Source organism: Dermacentor silvarum, chromosome 11 (assembly GCF_013339745.2).
Source record: "Dermacentor silvarum isolate Dsil-2018 chromosome 11, BIME_Dsil_1.4, whole genome shotgun sequence".
In the NCBI taxonomy this organism is placed as follows: domain Eukaryota; kingdom Metazoa; phylum Arthropoda; class Arachnida; order Ixodida; family Ixodidae; genus Dermacentor; species Dermacentor silvarum.
Window position 1 is genome coordinate 77,600,014 of NC_051164.1, and position 23,151 is coordinate 77,623,164.

The following is a 23,151-nucleotide window of genomic DNA, read 5'->3' on the forward strand; positions in this document are numbered from 1 at the left end:
TAAAAATATTCCATTTTAAAGCTTTAATATATCCGCAAATCTCCATATGCAACTTGCCCTGACACATAAGGCCTTATACAGGTTAGTCAGTCCCTACCAACACCTGCACTGGAGGCAGCATCCTTGCGCGCGGACCTCAAGTGAGTGTAGCCGTGATGAAGTCCACGTGCCATGAACCTCGAGTAAAAAACCTCAGGACCAAGTTTTCAGTTCCAGTCATGACGCACGCTGACGCCGTTAGACTGGGCTTCTCCGGCCCAGCGTATTCGAGAAAGGGAACGAACCAACGGCTCACATTCGCCACCAGCCGCAACCAGCACGGATAGGCAGAAGGACCGTGCGCTTCTGGCTCGCCGCCTTAATCTCGGCTGCTGAGCTGGGCAGCCGCGGCCTTACGCTTGTATCAGCGCCGCAGGGAGCGATACTATATAACTGACCGCGGCAAGCTGGCACAGTAAACACACTCTGTGCTCCCAGTGTACGGCCGAAAGATGCGCGTCGTCAGCGCCCTGCTGTTGCTGCTACTAGCAGGTGAGCCGTGCCTGCCCTACACGAATGCGACAGTAGCGTATATGGCATTTCCTATAGCGCATCGCAGTGATACCATACGCGAAAGCGTTTACACGTGGTGCCTCCGCGTTCGTCCGAAACAAGCCGGAACTTGTTTCCGGCGAGTACGTTCAACGCCTCCTAGGTCTGTGCACTCTGTTTTATGACGTCACGCTACTTGGACCAAAATTTCCACTGTCAAGCCCGGCGTGACGAAATGGCGACGTCAAAATCACCGCGGCTTACTCGGGAGCTAGCATTCCCATTCGATTCTATGGCAGTCAGTCGGGCACGGTAGCATGACGTCATGGATCGAAGTGCACAGACCTTGTGCTATGCAGGAGGTGTTGGTACGTTGTGGAGGCGAGTACACGTCGCCAGCCGTCTCTCTTTTTTTTCCCTCATTCCATCGATGCGATACGCCAGCGTTTACATACATTGCGTGAATCGACTTACCCGTCGCGATCTACTCACTATTGGCGCATTTAATACGATTCGCCATTCCGCGCACAATGCCGCTGTATACGTGAATGCGATGCTCTGGAAAGCCAATATGGAATGAGCCACTCGTCGCATTCGTGTAAACGCGGCTAATGATTACACGGGAAAGCCGTCCTCTCCTTCTATTTGGGCCACACTAGGATGAAGTTGATTAGATAGATAACAACGCTGCGATTGGGTCCAGTTGGTTACGCATTGTTCAAGACTAAACGCATTTTAGTACAAGACGAAACAGTGAAGATTATACATATATATATATATATATATATATATATATATATATATATATATATATATACTAAGAGCCTACAGCTAGCACAGAGAGCACGAACAAATGTTTGCTTTAGAGACCTTGGTAACGCGTTTGAAGACACAAGTGGTGTTTTAGGGATAACAAGAAAATGCGCAGGTGTGGTCAAGCGTTGTCTTTTTAGCTGTACTTCATTTTGTGCCACGTGCGTATTATTTAAATGCATTACCAAGCTTCCGCAAAAACAAAAAAAGTTCGCACTGCGTACGGTGTTAGGTCTTAAGACTTCAGTGCTTCGTGTGGAGGTTCAAAACAGCGTGTTCAATACAGAATCTGACTTTTTTTCCTCCTAGACATACAGATAGGCTGCAAGGTATGCCATATTTGAGAACTGAAAAACAATTCTGATCGCGTTTGGTTCCTCACCGTACACCGAAATTTCAGACTGCTTCTAGCTCTCCTCAGATTGCAGGCTGTGCAGGCGAGAAAGAAACGTGTTACCTTGCGCTTAAGGCCACATAGTGTCGCAGATCGGCCCGGCAACAGCGGCGCGGCTGCCGTCGGAGTACCTGCCTTCTCAGATGGCTTGTTGCATCACCTGGCTGCCTGGGGTTTGTTCCGAGACGACTGGCACGTCGACGCACTAGGGCTCGTAAAACAAGGAGTTGTTACTAGTCTGTATCACTGGGATTTGCTGTATAGCGAGTAATCTAGCTTCATTACAGATTGGAAGGCTTATTGGGGGCGAGGCCTTCATTCCAGCGCCTGTACGATGACAGTTGCACCACAGAGTAACATATGTCCGGTAGCTACATCCATAGCGAAATGCTTGTAGGATGCAGTTTTAAGCAGACTAACTGCTCCTATCACTCCACTGACATGCACGTCACAAATATCGCTGAGTAGGTTTGTCATTGAAATGCCAATAATATTTTTTTTTCTCTTTCGTTTTCTCCCAGCCGCGGCAAATGCCATCCTTTTCGGTAAGTCCTCGAGCGTACAGGAACGCCTTGTCAAAATCCAAGTAAATGTCGAACAAGTATTATTCTAAGGAAATATATGGTGTTCGCTTGATGCCATTCTAAAGTATCACTAATGTGTAAGGCTATGACAGTGCACAACTGAGTTGGCGCGTTTTAGTCTAGCTTGGACTATCAACATACCTGCGCGTGTCCCATACGGTCATATTTTGCCAAGAGACAACCTACATATGTGTCTAGCGCCACGCCGCATATTACATAATGTTTCACACAAGATCACTAGATGAAATCCTAGCATTGTCCAACCTTTGAAGCAACAATTCCAAATTCCATTTATATATTAAACATCAATATTTGCATTTGCTGGGCTGGAAATAGCATTAGAGCAAAATAAAATGCGAGAACCAGTTTCATTCTTATGCTGCTCGCCGCGAAACCATGGCACCAGTGACGTTGCCCACACTTTACGCACTTGGAAGTTTTCTCAAGCTTTGCACCTTGCACTGAAATCAAAGTCTTCGGTCTGATCTTCAAAACGCAGTTACTTCCCAATCCAGCAATAAGCGATTGGTTAACCTTGGCAAGTGGTTCTTGCAACGTCACAGACTAGATGTGTCAGAGTTTTTAAGGTCGCGTCGACACATGCCTTTCACATCTACACATTCATCCGGCTTGCAAACACCTCTCGTCACGGTGAAAGCTGTTTTGAAAAGCGTCATCTACAAGTATCCCATTAGCCAATAACGTTGCCTCGGTACCCAGTTCATACGACAGAGAGACCGCATGACTACCAACAAGCGTCACTGTCGCAGATCCGGTGCCCACGAACCAGTCGTCGAACGGCGTGGTCTACAAGGTTCGCGCGACTGTGACCCTGGAAAGCCACGAACTGAACGTGACCAAGGGCACGGGAATACAATACGCGGGAGAGCTGGCTCTCTACAAGGTCGGACGGGGCACGTACCAGGCGCGCTTCCTGAACTTCTCGGTGGTCAAGCAAAAGTCTCCAGCGAGAACAGCCTGCCCAGGTTGCAGCCTGGAGACGCTGATCATCGCGCCGCCCGAAAGGCGCTACCCACCTGTGAATGCGGTCGAGGATCTTGACCGCTCGCAGGAGCCTGTGGTCAAGAATGAGCATCCAGCAAGAACGACCTGCCCGGGTTGCAGCCTGGAGACGCTGATCATCGCGCCGCCCGAAAGGCGTTACCCACCTGTGAATGCGGTAGAGGATCTTGACCGCTCGCAGGTGCCTGTGGTCAAGAATGAGCATCCAGCAAGAACGACCTGCCCGGGTTGCAGCCTGGAGACGTTGATCATCGCACCGCCCGAAAGACTTCAACCGCTGGTGGACGCTGTCGGCGATGTCGACTACTCCCAGGTGCTCAGCTACCCGGTTCAGTTCGTTCTCAGATCTGGCAAGGTGAGAATGCGTATTCGTGTTTAAAAAAAATATGGCTGGTGATTTTTGTTGACATATGGTTAAGGAATGGTTGGTTTATACGCAAGCGTCGTACAAGCGTTGCGTCAGTAATAAGAACTTCACAACACATTAAAGTTCGACGGTACTTCGTCGGAAAGTCCGAGCAATTTTTGACACCGCTCAAAACAATGTGTCGTAATTCAACCGTTGACGTTCAAAACATTATCATTGACAAACCAACAACTTATCAAAGTAAAATGTCCCCAATGGTATTTAAACGAAATATAATACACATATATTCTACACCTGTCAAAATTTTCAAAGGTATTTTAATTCATGGTCAACATTCTATCAATAATTTTTTTTAGATTGACCCGTAACTTTTCAATGAGTTTCAAGAAAATGAGTTGTAAGGGTCAGGAGCAAAGTAAAAATTTGGGCCGCTAGGTTAGACAGGCCGAGTAAGCTCTGGCACTGACAAAACATACAACACGCGAGGCGCACAAGAACGAGGGGGTGAAGGTACAAGATGGGACTATGACCTCCCGAGACCTGAAACCTTACATAAATAATGCATGTCATTCAATTGCCTCTCAAAAAACATTATGTTGAAGAAAGTCAGTAGAAAAACAACGGTATCTCTATGATGTCTGTAAGGTGAAAACTCATGGACATAATTGTTTTTTCAAGTCGGTTCTTGTTACCGACTGGTGCGTTAGGAAGGTGAAAATGCCTTTTACTGATACAAACTAACGTTAATTGTATGCTGAAAACTGAAGGGCTGCAAAATTAAGCGTCTCTTTCCGTCTTTACAATCACCATATATGCAGAGCAAACGCGACTTCTTCCGTCGCGCAAAAGGCCGTGGGGGGACGGGAGGGAGGGAGGGAAGGCGACGTTTAGCTGCGGCACCAAATGCGTATTTATATAAAAACGAAGTGATTTAGCGTGGAAGCTTGGGCGTGTTGGTGATTCATAAGCAAAAACAGCGCAAAAAAGACAGTGCTGTGTGCGTGTCGCTCTCTCGTGTCCGTGTCTTTTTTGCGCTGTGTTTTTGCCAATAAATAAAAACGTTGCGAGGCGAGGAGGTAGGTAAGATTTCCGACGCTTCTCGACGAGTGTCCCATTTTGATCTCGTCGAAAATCTCCGAGCCGCCCCCAGAGGCACCGGCAACAGTCACCAACACCGCGCGCGTTCGGTGCGAACGCAGGCAAAACGGCGACGGCGTCGACAACAGTTCTGTGCGTTGCTGGTGCTGCTGCATGTCCAAGTTTATACAGCTGATAAAACTACTATCCTTACTCCGTATAGCTCTCTACTAATTTGCTATCGCAATTGATGCTTCGCCTTTCGGGTGAAACTACAACAATTTTTTTTTACCGCGAATGGATAAGAACATGAAAGGACTGCGATTTCCCGACGTAGAAGAGCTGAAGAAAAAGAAACGAGAAACGAGCTATCAGCCATAAAAACAGAGGAGTTTTAAAATTTTTTTCAAAGAATGTAATCGCAGATTGGACGAATGTACCAAGTGTAATGGAGAGTATACTTTGAAGGTGGTTAGGTTGTTTTGTAAAACAATAAATAAATACATAGCTATTAAAAAAATAATTCCGGTTGCTTTTCGGTACCCCCTCGTATTCACAGATCTGTGTCTATTTTGAGGCATCCACGAACCTATACCGCGTATCTGCATATATATTATCGTGATTTAGTATTTCATTACGTGCATTAGTGATCAGCTGAAGATGAGCGTCCCTCCTTTCTTCAGTTCTATTTTACTCACAAAATTTTTCAGTTTATTCCAGAGCGCTGTAAGTGCATTAGTTATCGGAAATCCAACTATCCCTGCATTCTACCAAAGTTAAACGTGTTCTTACTTCGAGTGTCCACTAACGCAGCGACTGTCACACGCGCAGCAATTAACTAGCGTGTGCTCCCGATGAAACGCCAGTCACGTTGCCATTGTTCAGACGCCCGCACTGCGAAAATTTCAGCGAGGTCCGTACGGAGCCTACATGCAATCACTGTGAAGCATACACGAATACTTCCTCACAAGTGCAAACTCCGCCCTGCCATCGAAGCTGCCGTGCAAGACCGTCGTAATTCGATCACAGCGAACAATAAACATCAAAATGGGGTCAGTTTTTGCGTTCGCTACCTTAATAACTGTCGGCGCCATAAAATTGGAGCCATGTCTTATATTCTATTAATCGCATTTTTAGGTCAGAAGGTGTATGCTACGAGCCAAGAACATGCAATATCTCGCAGTTATGGACCAGTGTCCCAGAAGAGGGCAAGATATTCTATTAATACGCCGTAAACATGCAGATTCATAACGGAGGTTGACGGGGCTCATAGCATAATGCACTTAGTCATTCCAAGGTACATTCACCTTGGTCATCCTGTGGCTCCAACGGCAGTTGCAGAATAGCATACGAGCTACTCGTACGATAAAACCATGCTATACGAAGTAATCTAAAAGAATTGAATACAATTGGCAATTAGCTGGATGACAATTGATATAATTAGCCTACTGATACGATTGAACCAGCTGTTGAATAGTGCATATACACAGCCATGCGAAATTATACAACAGAATTGTGTACAACTCGCAATTATCTGGATGAATGGGCATTCTTAAAACGTGAAAGCTCTGCAATGTCATGAAACGCATTGGTACTTCAGGCGCATCGAGTGAAAACGCGAGTTCATAAGCGCACCGCATTATAAATGTAAACGGCTTCAGATGGAAACTTAGCACCCAAGGGCCTAGACGTACTAGTGTCAATTTTGTAACGGGTCATCAAGCCTTCCAAAGAGTCGTCAAAGGCAGAGACTCCCTTAGAAATTCACGCTGAATTTCAAAGTGAGTCACAGTGATGCTTCACATTAATTGCGTAGATCCAGCACTATAGCAGTATTACGAAGGGCCCAGGTGGTTATTAAAGCAAAGCTTTTGTTGAGGATTGGCTGGTACGATTAAGAGCGGGTAGGCTCTGCTAATCGGTGGGATGACCTCCTCAAGCTCCGCCATCTCTCGTTCTATCTGACGGGTGTGGCAAAGACCTGTTTTTTCAACCACGAGATTTATTTCTCCGATTGGACCAAATTCAAGCAGCAGCTTCGACAAGTTTTTGGCCCGCTGGCAGTTCGCTCCGCTCTTGCGAAGAAAACTCTCGATGCTCGCAAACAACACTCAAGCAAGTCATACACATAGTACATCGAAGGTGTGCTTGCACTCTGTCACTGATGTAATGACTGAGTCGGACAGCGTACGTCACATTCTTAAAGGTATTGAGACTGTGGCCTTCAACGTGCTCGCTGTCAAGAACCCGGCTACCGTCGCTGACATCGTCTTGACGTACCAGCGCCTCGACGAATTTGAGTCCGTACGCTCACAGTTGGAACTCCAATCACTTGGCTTGTCATCTCCGTTGGTGTTTTCAGCTCAACCTTCTGGTGCAGCCTTGCGCGCCGTCATCAAGGAGGAGTTCGCGTCCATGGCCTGCCCTGCGCATGGGGACACTCCTGCCTCTCACCACCTACCAACACACGCGTAGGTTAGTGCCGCGCCTCCGGCCAATGCCCCTTGAGCCTTCATCGCCCCAACTGAGTAGTGGGCACCGAGTGCCCTCTACTACCCACCTTGGTGTCCGTCTCGCCCTATCTGCTATTACTGTAGTTATCGCACCCATATATCACGGTTTTGCCGCAAACGTCACCAAACCGAGCGTCGCAGGTACGACATGTGTGAACGCGATGCGTTATCTGGTGGGGCTTCTTATCAAAGCCGGCGTTACGCTTTCCCTCCGCGCCGTTACACATCTCCACCCACAACGACCGAGACACCGAATGGCTACCGCGCCACCAGACGCCAGTCACCTTCGCCTCTTCCGCTGCTCTTCGTCACCGCATCGGCATGCCTCACTCACCTCTGACCGTCGCCCGGAAAACTAAGTGATGCAGTTTTCGGAGGAAAAACCGCATTCACCGACACGATTACTCCAGCGCGCCCTTGTAATATGTTGTCTGCGTTAGTTGAAGGTGTGCAAGTTGAAGCATTGGTGGACACCGGTGCGACTTTATCAGTTATTCACGCTGATTAGCATATGCGTCTCGGGAAAATTACGACGCCTTACGATGGACCCACGATGGTTGTAGCTCAAAGGAACACTATCCGACCTTCCGCGCTTTGTACTGCGTGTGTTGATCGATGGCATTGTCTACCAGTTGGCTGTGCTGTCGCCTTGCTACCGCCAGCTCATTTTAACGCGACAGCGTTAAGGGCCCCGTGTCGTAGAAATTTCGGCGTCTGTGTCGGCATCGGTGTAAGCCATCGGCGTCTGGCTGAAATAATCATGCCGAACCACATCATCCCGAACCACCCCGACTGGGCGGACCCTTCGCGTGGCTCAATGCGTTAGTGAACAAAAATTGAATTTCTCAAAGTGAAATTCGTCAGAAAAATCGTAAAGTACGACTTAACCACACAGACGTGATAGCGTCGGATTGTAATTTGAATATAGAATAAAAAAGCCTGATAAGCAGCCAAGGATCTTTGAATGCTATCGCGTTCCACTCTTAAAGGCGAAGCTTAATCGTACTTCAATTTTGATGGTGTTTCGTTGTACTTTGGCTCTAGTAAACGTTCAGGGGAATGTTGAAAACCGAGCCTTTCTAAATTTTGATCGGGCCCCATGTCGAAGAAAATACGGTGTCGGTGTCGACGTCAACGGCGTCCAATAACGCTATCGCGTTCCACTCTTAAAGGCGAAGCTTAATCGTACTTCAATTTTGATGGTGTTTCGTTGTACTTTGGCTGTAGTAAACGTTCAGGGGAATGTTGAAAACCGAGCCTTTCTAAATTTTGATCGGGCCCCATGTCGAAGAAAATACGGTGTCGGTGTCGACGTCAACGGCGTCCAATAACGCTATCGCGTTCCACTCTTAAAGGTGAAGCTTAAGCATACTTTAAGCATTAGAGTGGGATTTCCTTGTTTTTGCTTCTATATATTGTCGGCAAGGTATCGTACATGTGATCACCGAGCAGGAGTGCCTAGTTGTAGTTTGGTCCGTACAGAAGTTTCACCCTTATCTTCACGACCGCCATTATACCATCGTTACGGACCATCACCTCTTATGCTGGCTTTCCCCACTCAAGAAAAATTGTAGGACGTCTTGGTCACTGGGCTCTTCGTCTGCAAGAATGTGACTTTGAAATCATTTACAAGTCTGGTAAAAAGCACCAAGACGCAGACGCTCTTTCTCGCTGCCCGCTTCCTACAGCCACACTCAATGGTTCCGCAACCATCTCCATGTATATCGCGTTCCACTCTTAAAAGCAAAGTTTAAGCGTCCTCCCAATTTTTGTCCTTCAACGCTTTTGATCACCTCACTTCGGACAATTAACCATGAATAATTTTCGGCTCAACAACTCGCCGACTCGTACTGTTGACGTATTATAGACCACCTTCGCGGAGCTTCGCGCCCGCACAACGCCCGACTTCGTCGACAGCTGACACAATTCAAGCTGGAATACTCCGTGCTGTACCGCCGTATCCATCATCCTGACGGTCGCCGCTGGGTGCCCGTTCTGCCTCGTTGCCTTCGTGCGCGTGTTCTTCAGGCCTATCATGATGTTATTACTGCGGGCCACCTTGGCATCCAAAAACTTACGACCACATAAGAAGTCGCTTCTACTGGCCTGGCCTGTCTACCAGTGTGGCGAGAAACGTCACTTGCTGCGCCATTTGTCAACGTCGAAAGCGGCCAACATCAGCTCCTGATGAGCAGCTACTACCAGTCTCGTGTCGCACAGGACCGTTCGAGTTTGTTGGCATCGATCTCTGTGGGCCTCTTCCCATGACTCCCACCGGTAGTCGATGGATAGTGACAGCCGTCGACCGCCTGACGCGCTATGGCAGAACAGCTTCTGCGAATTTTTGCCTCTGCTTCCGAAGTTGCTGCCTTCATTCCTCAAACTATAATCCTGCGTCACGGCGCTCTTCGTGTCCTTCTGAGCGAGCGTGGAAAGGCATTTCTTTCACAACTAGTAGGCAAAGTGCTCAGAGCCTCCGTGGCACCACCCACAAGACTACTTCAAGTTACCACCCTCATGACCAACGGCCTGACTGAGCGGTTTCATCGTACGCTCTCCGACATGATAGCCGGCTATATTCAACCAGATCACAGAAATTTGGACAAAGTTTTGCGGTTCGTCACTTTCGCGTATAACACCGCCCAGTGGCGCACCGACGGGGAGGGTTTGGGGGTTGTAACCCTCCCCCTGAGGCCGACTTAACCCCCCCTTTTGTTTAACCCTTTTTCTTTCCTTGCGCATTTGAGTACTGCAACTAAGATGTAAGACGCGCAATCGTCTGCACACTCGCAAAAAGCGTACTTTTTTGACAATTTCCCGTGAAGAAATTGAAATTAGTGCTGTTTAGATGGTATTGGCAAACTGTAAACCCCCCCCTGGCAGAGATCCTGGGTGCGCTACTGACACCGCCATTCAACGCCGCACAACCGGTTGCTCGCAATTCTACCTTGTGTATGGTCGTTTGGCCAGTTCTTTTCTCGACATTTCATTCTTCGCTGCCCCTGTCAGTCCATCTCAATCTTCCTGCGAAAAATATGTTTCCCCCCTCGTCCAGTGTCGCCAGACAACAGGACCGCAAGGATCATTATGACGCATCTCATCGTGCAGCATTCTACCATATTGGCGATGAAGTGCTGCTCTGGACACCAGTTCACACTACTGGTTTGTGCGAGAAGTTCCAGTTCCGGTTTATTGGCCAATACACGGTCCTGGAAAAGACCTCTCCCGTTAATTATCGTGTGACTCCAGCATTAGCAGGAAGACAATTGTTATTTAATGCATATAACTACCCGCTGTGACAGCCCCGTGGTTTTGGTGTTGCGCTGCTAAGCTCAAGGCCGCTGATTCGACTACGGCCGCGGTGGTCGTATTTCGATGGGGGCGATATGATAAACCGCTCACGTATGCTTAAATTTAGGTGCACGTTCTGGATTCAATCAATGCTTCACCTTTCGGGCGAAACTGCGACTTATTTTTCTAAAGCATAATCGCAGCGCTACACGTGCAGACTCCTCAAAAACTCTCAGTATTTCTGCAGTTGGGTGACCTTGCCAAGTTCGTGCAGGGGTGATGTGGGACGTGCGCTTCTGTTCTTCCCCGACAGCTTGTGAAGTACGAGATCAGCCTTGGTGCCCCGGCCTGGATCCACCATGTGTACAAGTCTGTGCTGCCGCTCCTCCAGAACCAGGTTGAGACGCCCCGGGAACTCCCAGTGGTGGCATCTTACTATGAGGTAAGGTGCTGATACAAACCTGTTCATTTGATTGGCATGGTCTGCCAACACCACGGTGTTACGAATGCAAAAGGAGGCATATGCGCTCTGGTATCTTCAGAGTTCAAAATTAAATTAAACAAAATGAAAGCTGTGTACGTTAAGAGCGAGTTCGCGAAGGAAAGTAGCATTATTTTCTTTATAATATTTATAAGATTAAGAACACACACACACACAATGCTAGCGACCTACGGCGTCAAGCAAAGGAGATGCTCTATCAGATCTGTTAGATATATGGTGAGAAAGGCCATGTCAGCGGGAATATGGTGTGACCGAGTGCAGGAACGTATTATCGTTGCTGAGACAGACAATCGCTCACATTGTGCAAGATCTGCGTTTTACCCAATAGCAAGTATAGACGGGACAGGCATGCCTCAGTGACGCTTCCGTGCTTTTCTTTTTTTTTTTTTATAATGAGGAAGGTAATTGCTGTACATTGTTGGGCAGCCACCATGCTACAAAATTTCGTCTATTCTATGTCTTCGTGTTCAGCACAATTAAACAATATCGCCAGCAAATTTAGAATCCTCAGTAGCATCCAGCAGCCTTTAGAAATTATATTATTACGAAAGCAGCATGAACTTTTGAGCGGCTCGAAACTTCATGCCGCACGCACACCGGACGGACGCCGTAACTGGATCCTGAACAGCTGAATCTGTATCATAGAGTTCGGCCGCGGGAGATGCAACTTCCATGTATGAACACCAAAAGTTGCTAACTGCTGTTTCGTTTGCAGGATGGCATGTCCGGATACTGTCGCGTCACCTACGAGATGCATTGGCTTACCGATCTCCCCACCGAGGTCAAGGTGTACAACCTAACCAAGACCAAGCACCTGGACGACTGCGAGCCGACCCGAAGTGGGAACAGCACGAATGGCGCTCCGGGACATCGCGCCGACCACTCTAAGCATCTGTCCAACTTCCTACCACTGCCCCTGGAGAACACTTCCATCTCCGAGAACAAATCTTTCACTGAACGTCCCGAGGATCTTAACAGGGTGGTAATAGAGAAGATTGCATTGGCCTATGTTGCAATCTCAGCCTTAAGAATTTTTACCCAAGATGGATGCAAATACCACGTAAAGCGATGCTATTTTTTTTTTTTTTCGGGAAGCGCACGAGAAGGAAAGAACGTCTATTTACAGCAGAAGGCAGCCAGGTTGGCCTGACTCTTACTGAATGGAGCTGGAGGATGCTGTTTTGCATTGGAGAAACGGGAAAGAGAAAAATATAGGGGTGTGAGAATATTCGAAACTTTCGAATAACGAATTGAATAGTCACTATTCGTAAATGCGAATAATTTTCGAATACTTTTCGAATATCAACTCCGCCCAAATAAACCTAAAATTGTAGCAATAGTGCGTTAACTTTGCACCCCCGCAAGCATAGTGCACGCATAAAACATAACTTGCATAGTGGGGAAGGCTACGTCGCTTAGGTATAGCCATACTTTACAGGCTGTAAAGCGATCATTTGCCCTTTCTGAAGAGACCTGTGCATGCGAAGGAACTACTTGTTTGCTCCTAATGCTCCATTTGGGCTTTTAGTAAACAACGCTTCATAAAGTACTATGTAAGGACAGTAACTTACTAACTTTAACTGGGGTGTGAGCATCGTATTATATTAATTGTGATAACGGCTAGTTATTATTGGCAAACTATTCAAAAAGAATTCGATATTCGATTCGAATTTGGCACTACTCGATTCATTTTCGATTCGGTCCCAAAAATCATTATTCGCACACCTCTAGAAAAATTGGTAGGTGTTAGATGAGACGATTAGTACAGAATGTTGGAGTGAGAAGCATTTAGCCGATGGACCTACTCATGCATCAAGTCCAGACCTGTCTTTCGTAGAAAATGAAGGCTTGTAAGGCCCGCCACGAACACACAGTTCCGGCAAAGGCTTATGCAAGTCTTTCAGAAAGGCGTAGCTCGTCGAAATGAGCCAGACATTAAGTGACCGATAGCTGCAGCTTAATTGTGTACCGGAGTGCAGACTCGGTCCACGCGTTTTGGACAGGCAGCACAAGTCCCATTCCGGAGGTTCTACGAGTCGCAAAAGATGCACCTACCGCTACATGACTGCTATTCTGGACGACGCCAAAAATTCCGAATTGTTGGCGTTCTGAGCCAATCAGAAAAGGCGTGGCCGCACTGTGCGACAATCGGAGATGAGAAAGATAGCCTTTCGGCATTATGGCGGAATTTGACGGCATTTAGGATAGCGCCCTAGTCTTAGACCTACGCGCAAAAACTCACATGGCTTCTCTGGATGCCAAGTATAGCGCCTAACCGTTAATGAAATCAAGAGTTCGACGAAAACTCGTCTGGTCGGGATTGCTCATAGTCAAGGGTAAAACAGACGCCGACCAAAACATAAAAAAAGAAAATGTCAAAGATGTCAAAGACAATTGATGTAAGTGTCAAAGACAATCTTCCGAAAGAAAAGTAGCCAGGTGTTGTGTATAACACTCCTTGTGCAGACTACAATCATGTCTACATCGGCAGGACGGGTAATCTTCAAAGGTGCATCAACGAACACTGTTATGTTAAAAAAACGAAGTGTCTTCTAACGCTCTTTCTAAGCACTCTGTGTCAAAAGGACATGATATTGACTGCGACACAGCACATGTGCTAGTCAATGCAAGTAATCTAACCTCGCAGCTGCATCTCGAGTCATTACTAATCCATACCACTGATACCACGTTGAGCCGCAATGACGGCAGCCTCCCTTTCGTTTATGCCCACTGTTTGCGCCATGTATTCACACGAGCATAATTGTCTCCCCCCTTTCGTTTGCTTTCATTGCGTACAAGGCCCCCGTATGCGGGCCGAAACGTCTTACTTTTCTTTACATTTTTGGTCGGCGTCCGTTTTACCCTTGACTGCCTAACCTTTATATCATTCGCGCGCTCGCATTCGCATCCGGTCAGGTCGACTCCATGGTGACTGCACACGAGGTCTCCTACTACCGTGTCAACGGCAGCCTCATCGAGAACGCCCTCTCCGAGAGTCTCACCCTGCTGCCCGTGTTTGGAGGCCCGGTCATGGTGCGAACGCGCCTTCAGCTCGAGCTGGCCAGCCAGGAAGCGCCACCCGTGGGCGCCGTGGTGCAGTTCGACGGAGAGCCGCGCACCTCGCTGAAGCTAAACATGTCCGAGATGGCCGAGTACCTCGACGGGTATGCCTACAGCTACCTCACGGGCAACCCTGAGCAAGTCAACGCTGAAGTGTTCGCTAAGGTCCTTGATGAGGTGGCCGAGGCGCTCGCCAGCCTCGAGCTCAACATCGAGACAAAAAGGACTCCTGCGCTCATGCTGAAGCTCGTGCGCATGATCTCGCTCCTCAACACTGAGCAGCTGAAGCAGGCTATGCCACTGTCCCTCCTCAACAAGACCAGCGAGCTGGAACCCAAGGAGCAGCTCCTCAGGTATATGGTTTCGCTGGTTCCGAGTAGACGAGCCTGAAGCTGTTAATATATGCATCCATGGAGCAAAGTGTTAGGGCCTCAGAAGATGTGCGCGAAGCGTTCACTTGAGATATAGTTGGTGCTTAAAAAGCAGAGTGGGGCGTCCAGCGAGAGCCCGTAGTAAATGCAAATGTGCACCCACTGCCGTTGTGAATACAGATGCGAGATCTGATGTGGAACGAGAGCTGTTGCGATCTCACACGGCTCCGAGTATAGGGGCGTCGTCGAGAGCCAAGGAGGTTTATTGTCTAGAGCAAAATGAAATTGTGAACTGTGGTTACAGTGCTAAAGAAGACAAAGACAGGAACGCGAAAATATTCCCCGCCATCAGTAAAGGAAAACCAAACCAAATGCACAGGACGGGCTGCGAACATCAACTGACCTTAGAACATGAGAGACAGACTTGTGTCGAAATTTGAGAAAACGTGACATATACCATGCGCGTCACGCATCCTTTGGCTTAAGTGATTGGAACCTCGGGCAGAGAAATTGCGTACTACTTAACAAGAGGATACGTTGTGCGCGTGCGTCATGGGCGATTTAATTTATGCCATGTGACGTATTCCCGAATTTTGACGCGAGTGTGCCTTTCATGTATATGCAATAATTTATGCAGTAAAGTCAGTTGATGTCCAATGCCCATTAATGTTGATTCCCTATCAACATTGTACACATCGCCACACAAATGAGAAATTAAACAGGTGTCTATAAATAACAATATTTTAACAGTGGAGCTGTTAAGGTCGAGGTCGATCCCTACGGGTCTATCCCTACGGACCGCTGTTTCATCAGATTTCACAAGCGTGGTGGTTTAATTTTTTTGTCAAAGCATTTAGGTTTACTTCCTCTTTCTTAACACTGTAACCATGTAACCACCATGTAACCACTGTAACCAGCAACTACCATTAACCAACTAAAGCAAGGGGGAAGGCTGTACGCAGGACCTTGAGTATAAGGTGCAAGAGTGCATGATCTGACCGACGACAGCTCCCTGTAAGAATGGTATTTATAGAAAAAATTATCTTTAGAGAGTTCCTGCGAGTAGCTGTTACTTTATTTTGCGCTGCTCTCGCCTGTTAAGCTCGATGTCTAAGTCTGGATATAGACCTCAAGCACTGCTTTGCTCGCTTCTACAGGGCCCTGTATATCGAACTTCTGGGCAACGCCAGAAATAAGTATGCCGTCGAAATGGCCCTCCACCTCATGAAGCAGCAGCTCCTGTCCCGCCAGGAAACCGCCCGTTTGTTCCGCGACCTGTCAGCCTTCTTCGCGACCTTCGTTGACAAGGACACCCGCGAGCTGCTCAGGGTGAGGACGACTAATCCTACCTAAATAGAATCCACCGAGCAATGTTCCAAGCCGATAACGGGCGGTTGCCTACCTAAATAGTATATTTCATGTAAAGGCTCATGTGAAAGTGCGCACTTCACGATGCGGGCCAGTTTGTTTGACACATGTTAAGAAGGCGCGCAAGAAGAAAAGATGACAAATAACAGACTTCGATACAAACAGTTCGAAGTGACAATCTGCGTATGTGTTTGTTTGAATCTTAGCTCTGTACGCATATGAAACCTACTGATGTGTTTAAGTAGAAAGTTACCTATCAAGAAAGGGGTCAGGCAAGGAGACACAATCTCTCCAATGCTATTCACTGCACGCTTAGAAGTATTCAAGCTCTTAGACTGGGAAGGCTTAGGAGTGAGGATCAACGGCGAATATCTCAACAACCTTCGGTTTTCAGATGACATTGTCTTATTCAGCAACAATGGAGACGAATTACAACAAATGATTGAGGAACTTAACCGAGAAAGTGTAAACGTGGGGTTGAAGATGAATATGCAGAAGACAAAGATAACGTTCAATAGCCTGGAAAGGGAACAAGAATTCAGGATCGCCAGTCAGCCTCTAGAGTCTGTAAAGGAGTACGTCTACCTAGGTCAATTACTCACAGGGGACCCTGATCACGAGAAAGAAATTTACAGAAGAATAAAATTGGGTTGGAGTGCATATGGCAGGCATTGCCAAATCCTCACTGGGAGCTTACCACTGTCGTCGAAAAGAAAAGTGTACAATCACTGCATACTACCGGTGCTAACATATGAAGCAGAAACTTGGAGGTTTACAATGAAGCTCGAGAACAAGTTAAGGACCGCACAAAGAGCGATGGAACGAAAAATGTTAGGCCTAACGTTAAGAGACAGGAAGAGAGCGGTATGGATCAGAGAGCAAACGGGGATAGCCGATATTCTAGTTGACATTAAGAGGAGAAAATGGAGCTGGGCAGGCCACGTAATGCGTAGGACAAATAACCGGTGAACCATTAGAGTTACAGAATGGATACCAAGAGAAGGGAAGCGCAGTCAAGGACTCCAGAAAACTAGGTGGGGTGATGAAGTTAGGAAATTTGCAGGCGCAAGTTGAAATCAGCTAGCGCAAGACAAGGGCAATTGGAGATCACAGGGAGATTGAGGCCTTCGTCCTGCAGTGGACATAAATATAGGCTGGTGATGTGTTTAAAGCTGCTACATTCACACCACGTCCAACACCGCTCAACTACTTGTACCATAGAGGCACCCAAGTAGCGCCTCTAGAAATGAGCACAGAATATTCTCTCTTCATGTGAGCACACAGAATTGCCTCATTCCCACAACGCGTTGCAACGAAGGCTATACAGTTAAAAGAAGTTGCAGTTTCGGTTCAAAGGCGGAACATTGACAGCGATAGCAAATCATCAGATTTGCTATTGAAAATGCAGCTCGAATAGCTGCATTTTCACGCGTTTGCTGGCACTTTGACTGCGTGCTCGCGCAGCACGGCGCTCTCCAATTACCATCTGTATTTTCTTCTAGTGTTCGTTTTATTATTGCCAGCACTATGAGAACTACAAGCCTTGTATATTAAATGTGTCTTCCATATAATCGCCCGACGTGATCGTCCAGTGGCTCTGGCCTTGCGCTGCTTAGCTCGAGATCGCTGATTCGACCTCTTCCGTGGCAGCCGCATTTAAATGGGGGCGAATTGCAAACACGCCCGAGTGTACTTGGACTTAGGTGCTCGCTAAAGAATCCCAGGTGGTTGAAATTATTCCCGAGTCCCACACTACATGCCTGATATTTCTGTGGTGGGTTTGGCACGTAAAATATCGGAATTAATTTTTTACATTTATTTTTATTTATTATAACCCCATCTCTCGCGGGTAGGGACACGATCTCGTGACTCAGTCATAAAGCATCGCGCCGAGCCAGTAAATGAGAAACGTCACAGCTTTGAAAATGAAGCACGATCGCAGGGATCATGCACAAAATTTTGCATTGACAAAGCGGCATTGTACTAGTTGACTAGGAATTTCACACTTCGCTTGTAATTCCAGTATCTTGGGGCTCCAAATGTAAAACTTTTTCTGGCAACAAAAGCCTTGTTACTTTACTGAGAAGCGGTTTACATTAAACATTAGTGAGGCACCACACGCCATCGTTCCTAATTGTCAAGCATGCTTTGCACTATTTTCTTGCAAATAAATCTCATTACCACTTTCTAATGCAGAAGAAAAATTGTTTAGGTTAGCATAATACTACTTTTGTTCCACGCACTTTCCGACTACCGGAAGCCACTCGAAAAACATTATTTTATCAGCGTAATTATGTTTTATCAGCGTAAATATTATGTTAAAAAATGCAGACTTGCTTGTAAACATTTCGCCTTTATACGTCTGCCTCCCCCTCCTCTCCTTCTTTTTCTTTGTGTGTTTAGAGCTCCAGCAACTTATTCTGTATTGCTCCCAGCAAACCTAAACTTTTTTTGTTTTAGTTTTGACTAGTTATACCCGCTTACAGAGCCAAGTATATTGAAAACGGTGATCTAAGAAAAGGTTGTCAGTTGTTTTTGTTACGCGATAGCACTAATTATCATCGCTAGACTAATCTAGACCAGGGAATGTGCACGCTACCCACGGTATATAGAACAAGGAAAGAAAGGGTTACGCCGAGGTAACCATAAGGATCTAACATGCAGGGGCGAGCTGCGTCACGGTGGAAATAATTCATTTTAATAAAGAATTATACGAAGGTCAGTACTGCAGCACAAGATTACGTAATTTTGTTTTGCTCACTAATTTTATCCGCCCTTGTATCAGACGTTCAAGACTACATTTTGCTGCAATGCCGCTAGAGCAGTGGATGCATTAACGTACCGCAGTGACCACATTAGTTTCTTGAGAGTGGCATCAAACTTCTTTCATGAAATGCTTAACGGGGTGGGCAGCAACAAAATCGGAATGTCTGGCAAACGAGTAGGCGACCGAACCCGCAGCATGCGCTGAAAAGACAAACACACGTTGCTATTACAGTGCAGGCACCATAGCTCAGGGCCAAATCCCGCAGTTCATTATCAAAACAGGGCCGGCAAATCATTGTGAGTGCGCCATGAAAATGGAACAGCAATGGCGAGAAGCGAACGCCGTACACGCACGTATACACTCTGATGACTAGCAGATGACGCCAGGAGCAATCGACACTGAGTGTGGTGACGACTACTCGGCTAGATTTCGCAGGGAATAGTGTCCTGGAACTTTCCGTACATACTGGTAAAAAAAAACCCTGTAGACTCGCTTTTCAAAAACTCGAGCAGAGCAGGACGGCCGACAGCTTCAAGCTGCCTTCGTGTAGCGCGCGCGGCAGTGGAGTCCCCCCATTGACATCACACGCGTGAGGGCGCCACTGATAGATCGCGGGACGAATAGTGATTGTAGAATACTCACAGCGTACGGCACGCGGGACGTGATCTGATCTTATACCACTTATACTTTATACAGAACATCACGGCGGCGACGGTAACATCTGGATGTGTCTCAATAATTGCCATCACAATAAAATAAATTATCGCAATAGAGACCCTTCATCGGTGCCACGGCACACAAGTGATTTGCGGCAACCTGTCTTGTAGTCACGTGCTCCGAGATTGATTTTTGCAGGGTAAACACACAATATACCACACGGCCGTTTCAAAACATCAATACGTGATTTCACAGCTAAAATTGCACGTGGTGTTTCCGCGTGCCAATTACCTAAAAAAAAAAAAAAACAGGTGCATGCTACGTGAATACAACCTAACCAACATTGTTTACCGTCCTCACGGGGAACTCAGATTTCTGCTGAGAGCTTATCTGATTATTAAAAAAATTAACTCTTAAAGGGCCTCACCTCACTAGACCATATAACGAATTTTGGTTATACGCTTGAGGTTTCGTGCCCTCTAAGGAGTGTTATACTGAAATAATTTTTCGTGCAAACCCATGATATCAGGAGGCGAGCTTCACCACAAACAGACGCTTCTCCACTTTCCCCCGCCTAGCCACCGCAAGCGAAATTCCTTCTCTGCGTTATTCTAACCACCATACCTGGTATGGTAGGTATGTATGGTATGGTATACCGCAATTAACCTGGTATGGTATGGTGGCTAGAATACCTGGGTTTCCTAATACAGGAGCCCGGAGGATCGCGTGACGGATACATCACGGGCCCCGCATTTTTGCCAGCCGTAATTTGTGGTGCGTATCAAGAAACTTCCAAGAAAGAAAAGAAACTTTCTTGCCGAGGCGGGATTCGACCCTGCGTACCCCCAGTCCCAAAGCGAGCGTCATAACCACTAGGCTATACAGCCACGCTTTCAGACCATGCATTTATGCGAACCATATGATTGTGTTCGAGCGTCGTTGTCTTCATCCATAGCTGGCGCGTTCATACGCTCGTGCTCTGCGAGGTGAAGAGGTTTTGCGCGCTATGAGAGAGAGAGAAAGATATATATATATACAGAGATAGACACGCTTTCACGGAGCCGGTCTCCTGGAACGCGGTGTCGACATTGGTACGCGGTATCGGTGTTGCAAGCTGCGTTATGCAATGTGCAGTGATGGCCGTAAGTCCGAGACGCACGAAAAGAAATTATCATCATCATGAGTAATAAGATGAAAAGTTCGCGCGCACTTCCGGGAGATGCTGGGCTACGATTGACCAGCTTCGCTGTTTCAAGCGTTGCGCAGCCGAGTGTAAGATTAAGCGTTTTTTTTTTTGTTCTTTCTTTAACCTCTCTCTTTCGCATTTTTGCTGAGTGGCGCACTTGCAGCGACGGTCTCTCGCGCAAGCTGTTGCATTTATATCGTTTCGCGCAGCGCACCACTTTACGCCCTTTAAGTCAGCTTAGCGGTTTAAGTCAGAGCCAGTAAAGAACAGTGAGTCAGACGCAAGCGGGTCAAAGAGCACGATCGCATATAGGAACCCGGTAGAAAATGGCTAATAATTTCGTTTTCTGCGCGCCGCGACTGTACGACGTGGGGAACAAGCAGACGAAACGGAAGTACGTCCTTCTTGCTACTGCACGGAGTGAAACAAAGTCTCGCAGTCATTTGCTTTGTAGGTTTTATCATTTCTCTAAACTTTAAATTGCCTATTGAAGCAAGAGATGAAACAAATAACTGATGTTGAATAATTTTCGAAGTCACGTGTCACTGTAAGTGACGTCACAGCACTGCAATTTACGTAAGCGCACTGTGCGTTTGACGTCGACTCCTGCAGAGAGCAACGCGCACGCGAGAAGGGTGCATGGAAAAATGTTGCCGCGGTCACAGTTCGCTTGTGGAAAAAGGAGTTTGTTGGCATTGCAGCTCGCCTGCTAGCATCATGGCAATGCGACGTTTCAGTTCCTCTCATCTCCTCTGATAATGAACCAATTGAAAAATCCTTGCGGTAAAACGCTCCCTGGATATACATTGGAACTTTACTGGTTACAGGTAGGGGTGTGTGAATACTCGGAACTTTCAAACAAGGAATTGAATAGTCCATATTCGTAAATGCGAATATTTGAAAACGTCAATGCGTCCAAATTAACATAAAACTGGGTCTAATATGCCTAATATAGACATAAAACATGAGAACTTGCGCAGTGGAGCAGGCTATGCCACTTAGGTAACCATACTTTACAGGCTGCACAGCAATCATTTGCACTCTCTGAAGAGCCCTGTGCATGCGAGGAAGCTACTTGTTTGCTTCTAGTAATGCTTCATTTGTGATTTTAATAAACTACGCTTTATAACATACAATGCAATGACAGAAACTACCCAACCTTAAGAATAATAGGATGTGAACATTGTTTTATATTATTTGTGATAGCAGCTGTTCATTATTGAAAAACTATTCAAAAAGTATTCGATATTTGATTAGATTTGCTTATGAGGCTATTTGATTCATTCTCAAAAATCACTATTCGCACGCCCTTAGTTAAGGGTCCCTTACGCATATAGGCTGTCTTGAGCAATTGCCACCCCCTGTACAAATGTGGCTGACGCCTCATCGGCACTCCTCTTTCACAGGACCTGTGCAGGAGCACTGACGGGTTTGTGAATCTCCATCCCAGAGCATCCATATGCAACCGTCTTGGAGAGGTGGTGATCAAAGCTTGCCCACCCGATGCCTGATACAGCCCAGTCAACGCGATGCCATATCTCGATGCTCTGCAAGCAGCAGGCCTGCAAGTCCACCGAGAGGCGTGCAATTAACTGGCCTCATAACTTGTACCGCAGGTTTGCTCACAGCATCTCGGTGTTACAGCTAGGCATTTGTGCTGTTGCTCGAGGATCCCATCAATGCTTTACGCTGAAACATATGCCGTCAATATAATTATGGTAGATTAGCACAAATTAGTAACGGACACAAAATACAATGTGAACAAGGACGGGCCTTGTCTTACACAGACCTCTCCCGAGGAATGAATCTCACATTGCTTATTGCTTAGAATAGTTCAGATGATTTGCATTCCCTTAACACGATGAGCAAGGCAAGTTAAGATTTTGACAGGAAACGACTATCGCGTGACTTTGGACTTGGGTTAAAAATGAAATCCCCTTAAGTGCTTCCATTCTGCTACCCACAATCATGTTCTTGTTCTGGTTAGCTGTATCTGCCAATGAAAATCAGAACACCAATAAATGACAAGTGGCATATGAAGCTATATGTTTGTTATGAAAACATTCGTGTGTGTATGTGTGCCATATACACTTACCTCTACCTTAGGAGGTTGTGACCTTCACCTGTACAAGGATTCAACTCTTGACAATTCATTACACACACGTGCACACAAACCAACTGTTATGTTGTTTCTGCTCACTATGAGAGGATGCATAATTTGCAAGTTTCCTTAGTGGCATCATTGACAGTGAACAATAAAAGAAAGTAAATACAAGTCTTAGTGGACATCATTAGCCCTACGGGCTACATCACCAAGCTTCTGGTAATTCGGACTCTCTGAGCATGCATTAAGAACTGCCACCTGTCTGTGCTTGAGAGCCACATGACAGCTCTGTCTCGCGGCAATGTCCCACCCATATGTTGCTCAAGCTGGAAAGCAAATGACCAAGTAATCTCCCCTCTCCAATAAGCTGTCCATTACCAACTTCGTCAAAGAGGCTATTGACTGTTTGGCTGGGCTTAAAGGGACATAAAAGAGAAAAATAAACTGAGCTGTATTAAAACAGTCTCCCTTCCTTCTGCAATGCCAAGTGGCTCTAGTGCTGTTTCAGCATACCTGGTCCTTGCACCAATAAAATTCATGAAT

The 23,151-nt window shown here is 46.7% G+C and overlaps 1 protein-coding gene across 4 annotated transcripts; it reads left to right on the top strand.

Annotated features, from left to right (window-relative positions):
* Positions 1-414: 414 nt before the first annotated feature.
* On the top strand, positions 415-22,660 carry LOC119433484 (uncharacterized). 4 transcript variants are annotated; one of them, XM_049658737.1, is made up of 9 exons: positions 432-531; positions 2,260-2,283; positions 3,093-3,480; positions 3,613-3,700; positions 10,907-11,035; positions 11,811-12,074; positions 14,012-14,508; positions 15,684-15,855; positions 21,911-22,659. In XM_049658737.1, exons 1-9 carry the CDS (start codon positions 492-494, stop codon positions 22,013-22,015), a joined length of 1,707 nt encoding a protein of 568 aa, XP_049514694.1. In that variant the 5' UTR covers positions 432-491; the 3' UTR covers positions 22,016-22,659. The 4 variants fall into 4 exon arrangements, with proteins under 4 accessions (XP_037556650.2, XP_049514694.1, XP_049514695.1 ...); XM_049658738.1 differs by having other exon boundaries at positions 3,093-3,348; XM_049658736.1 differs by having other exon boundaries at positions 3,093-3,700.
* The last annotated feature ends 491 nt before the right edge of the window (positions 22,661-23,151 follow it).

What these genes read in the sequence shown, in the direction of transcription:
- LOC119433484 (XM_049658736.1), top strand. Translation starts at nt 492, where the DNA reads ATGCGCGTCGTCAGCGCCCTGCTGTTGCTGCTACTAGCAG. An exon ending in GCTGTTGCTGCTACTAGCAG is followed by an intron (nt 532 to 2,259) that starts GTGAGCCGTGCC and finishes GTTTTCTCCCAG; the next exon opens with CCGCGGCAAATGCCATCCTT. An exon ending in GTCCCGAGGATCTTAACAGG is followed by an intron (nt 12,075 to 14,011) that starts GTGGTAATAGAG and finishes GCATCCGGTCAG; the next exon opens with GTCGACTCCATGGTGACTGC.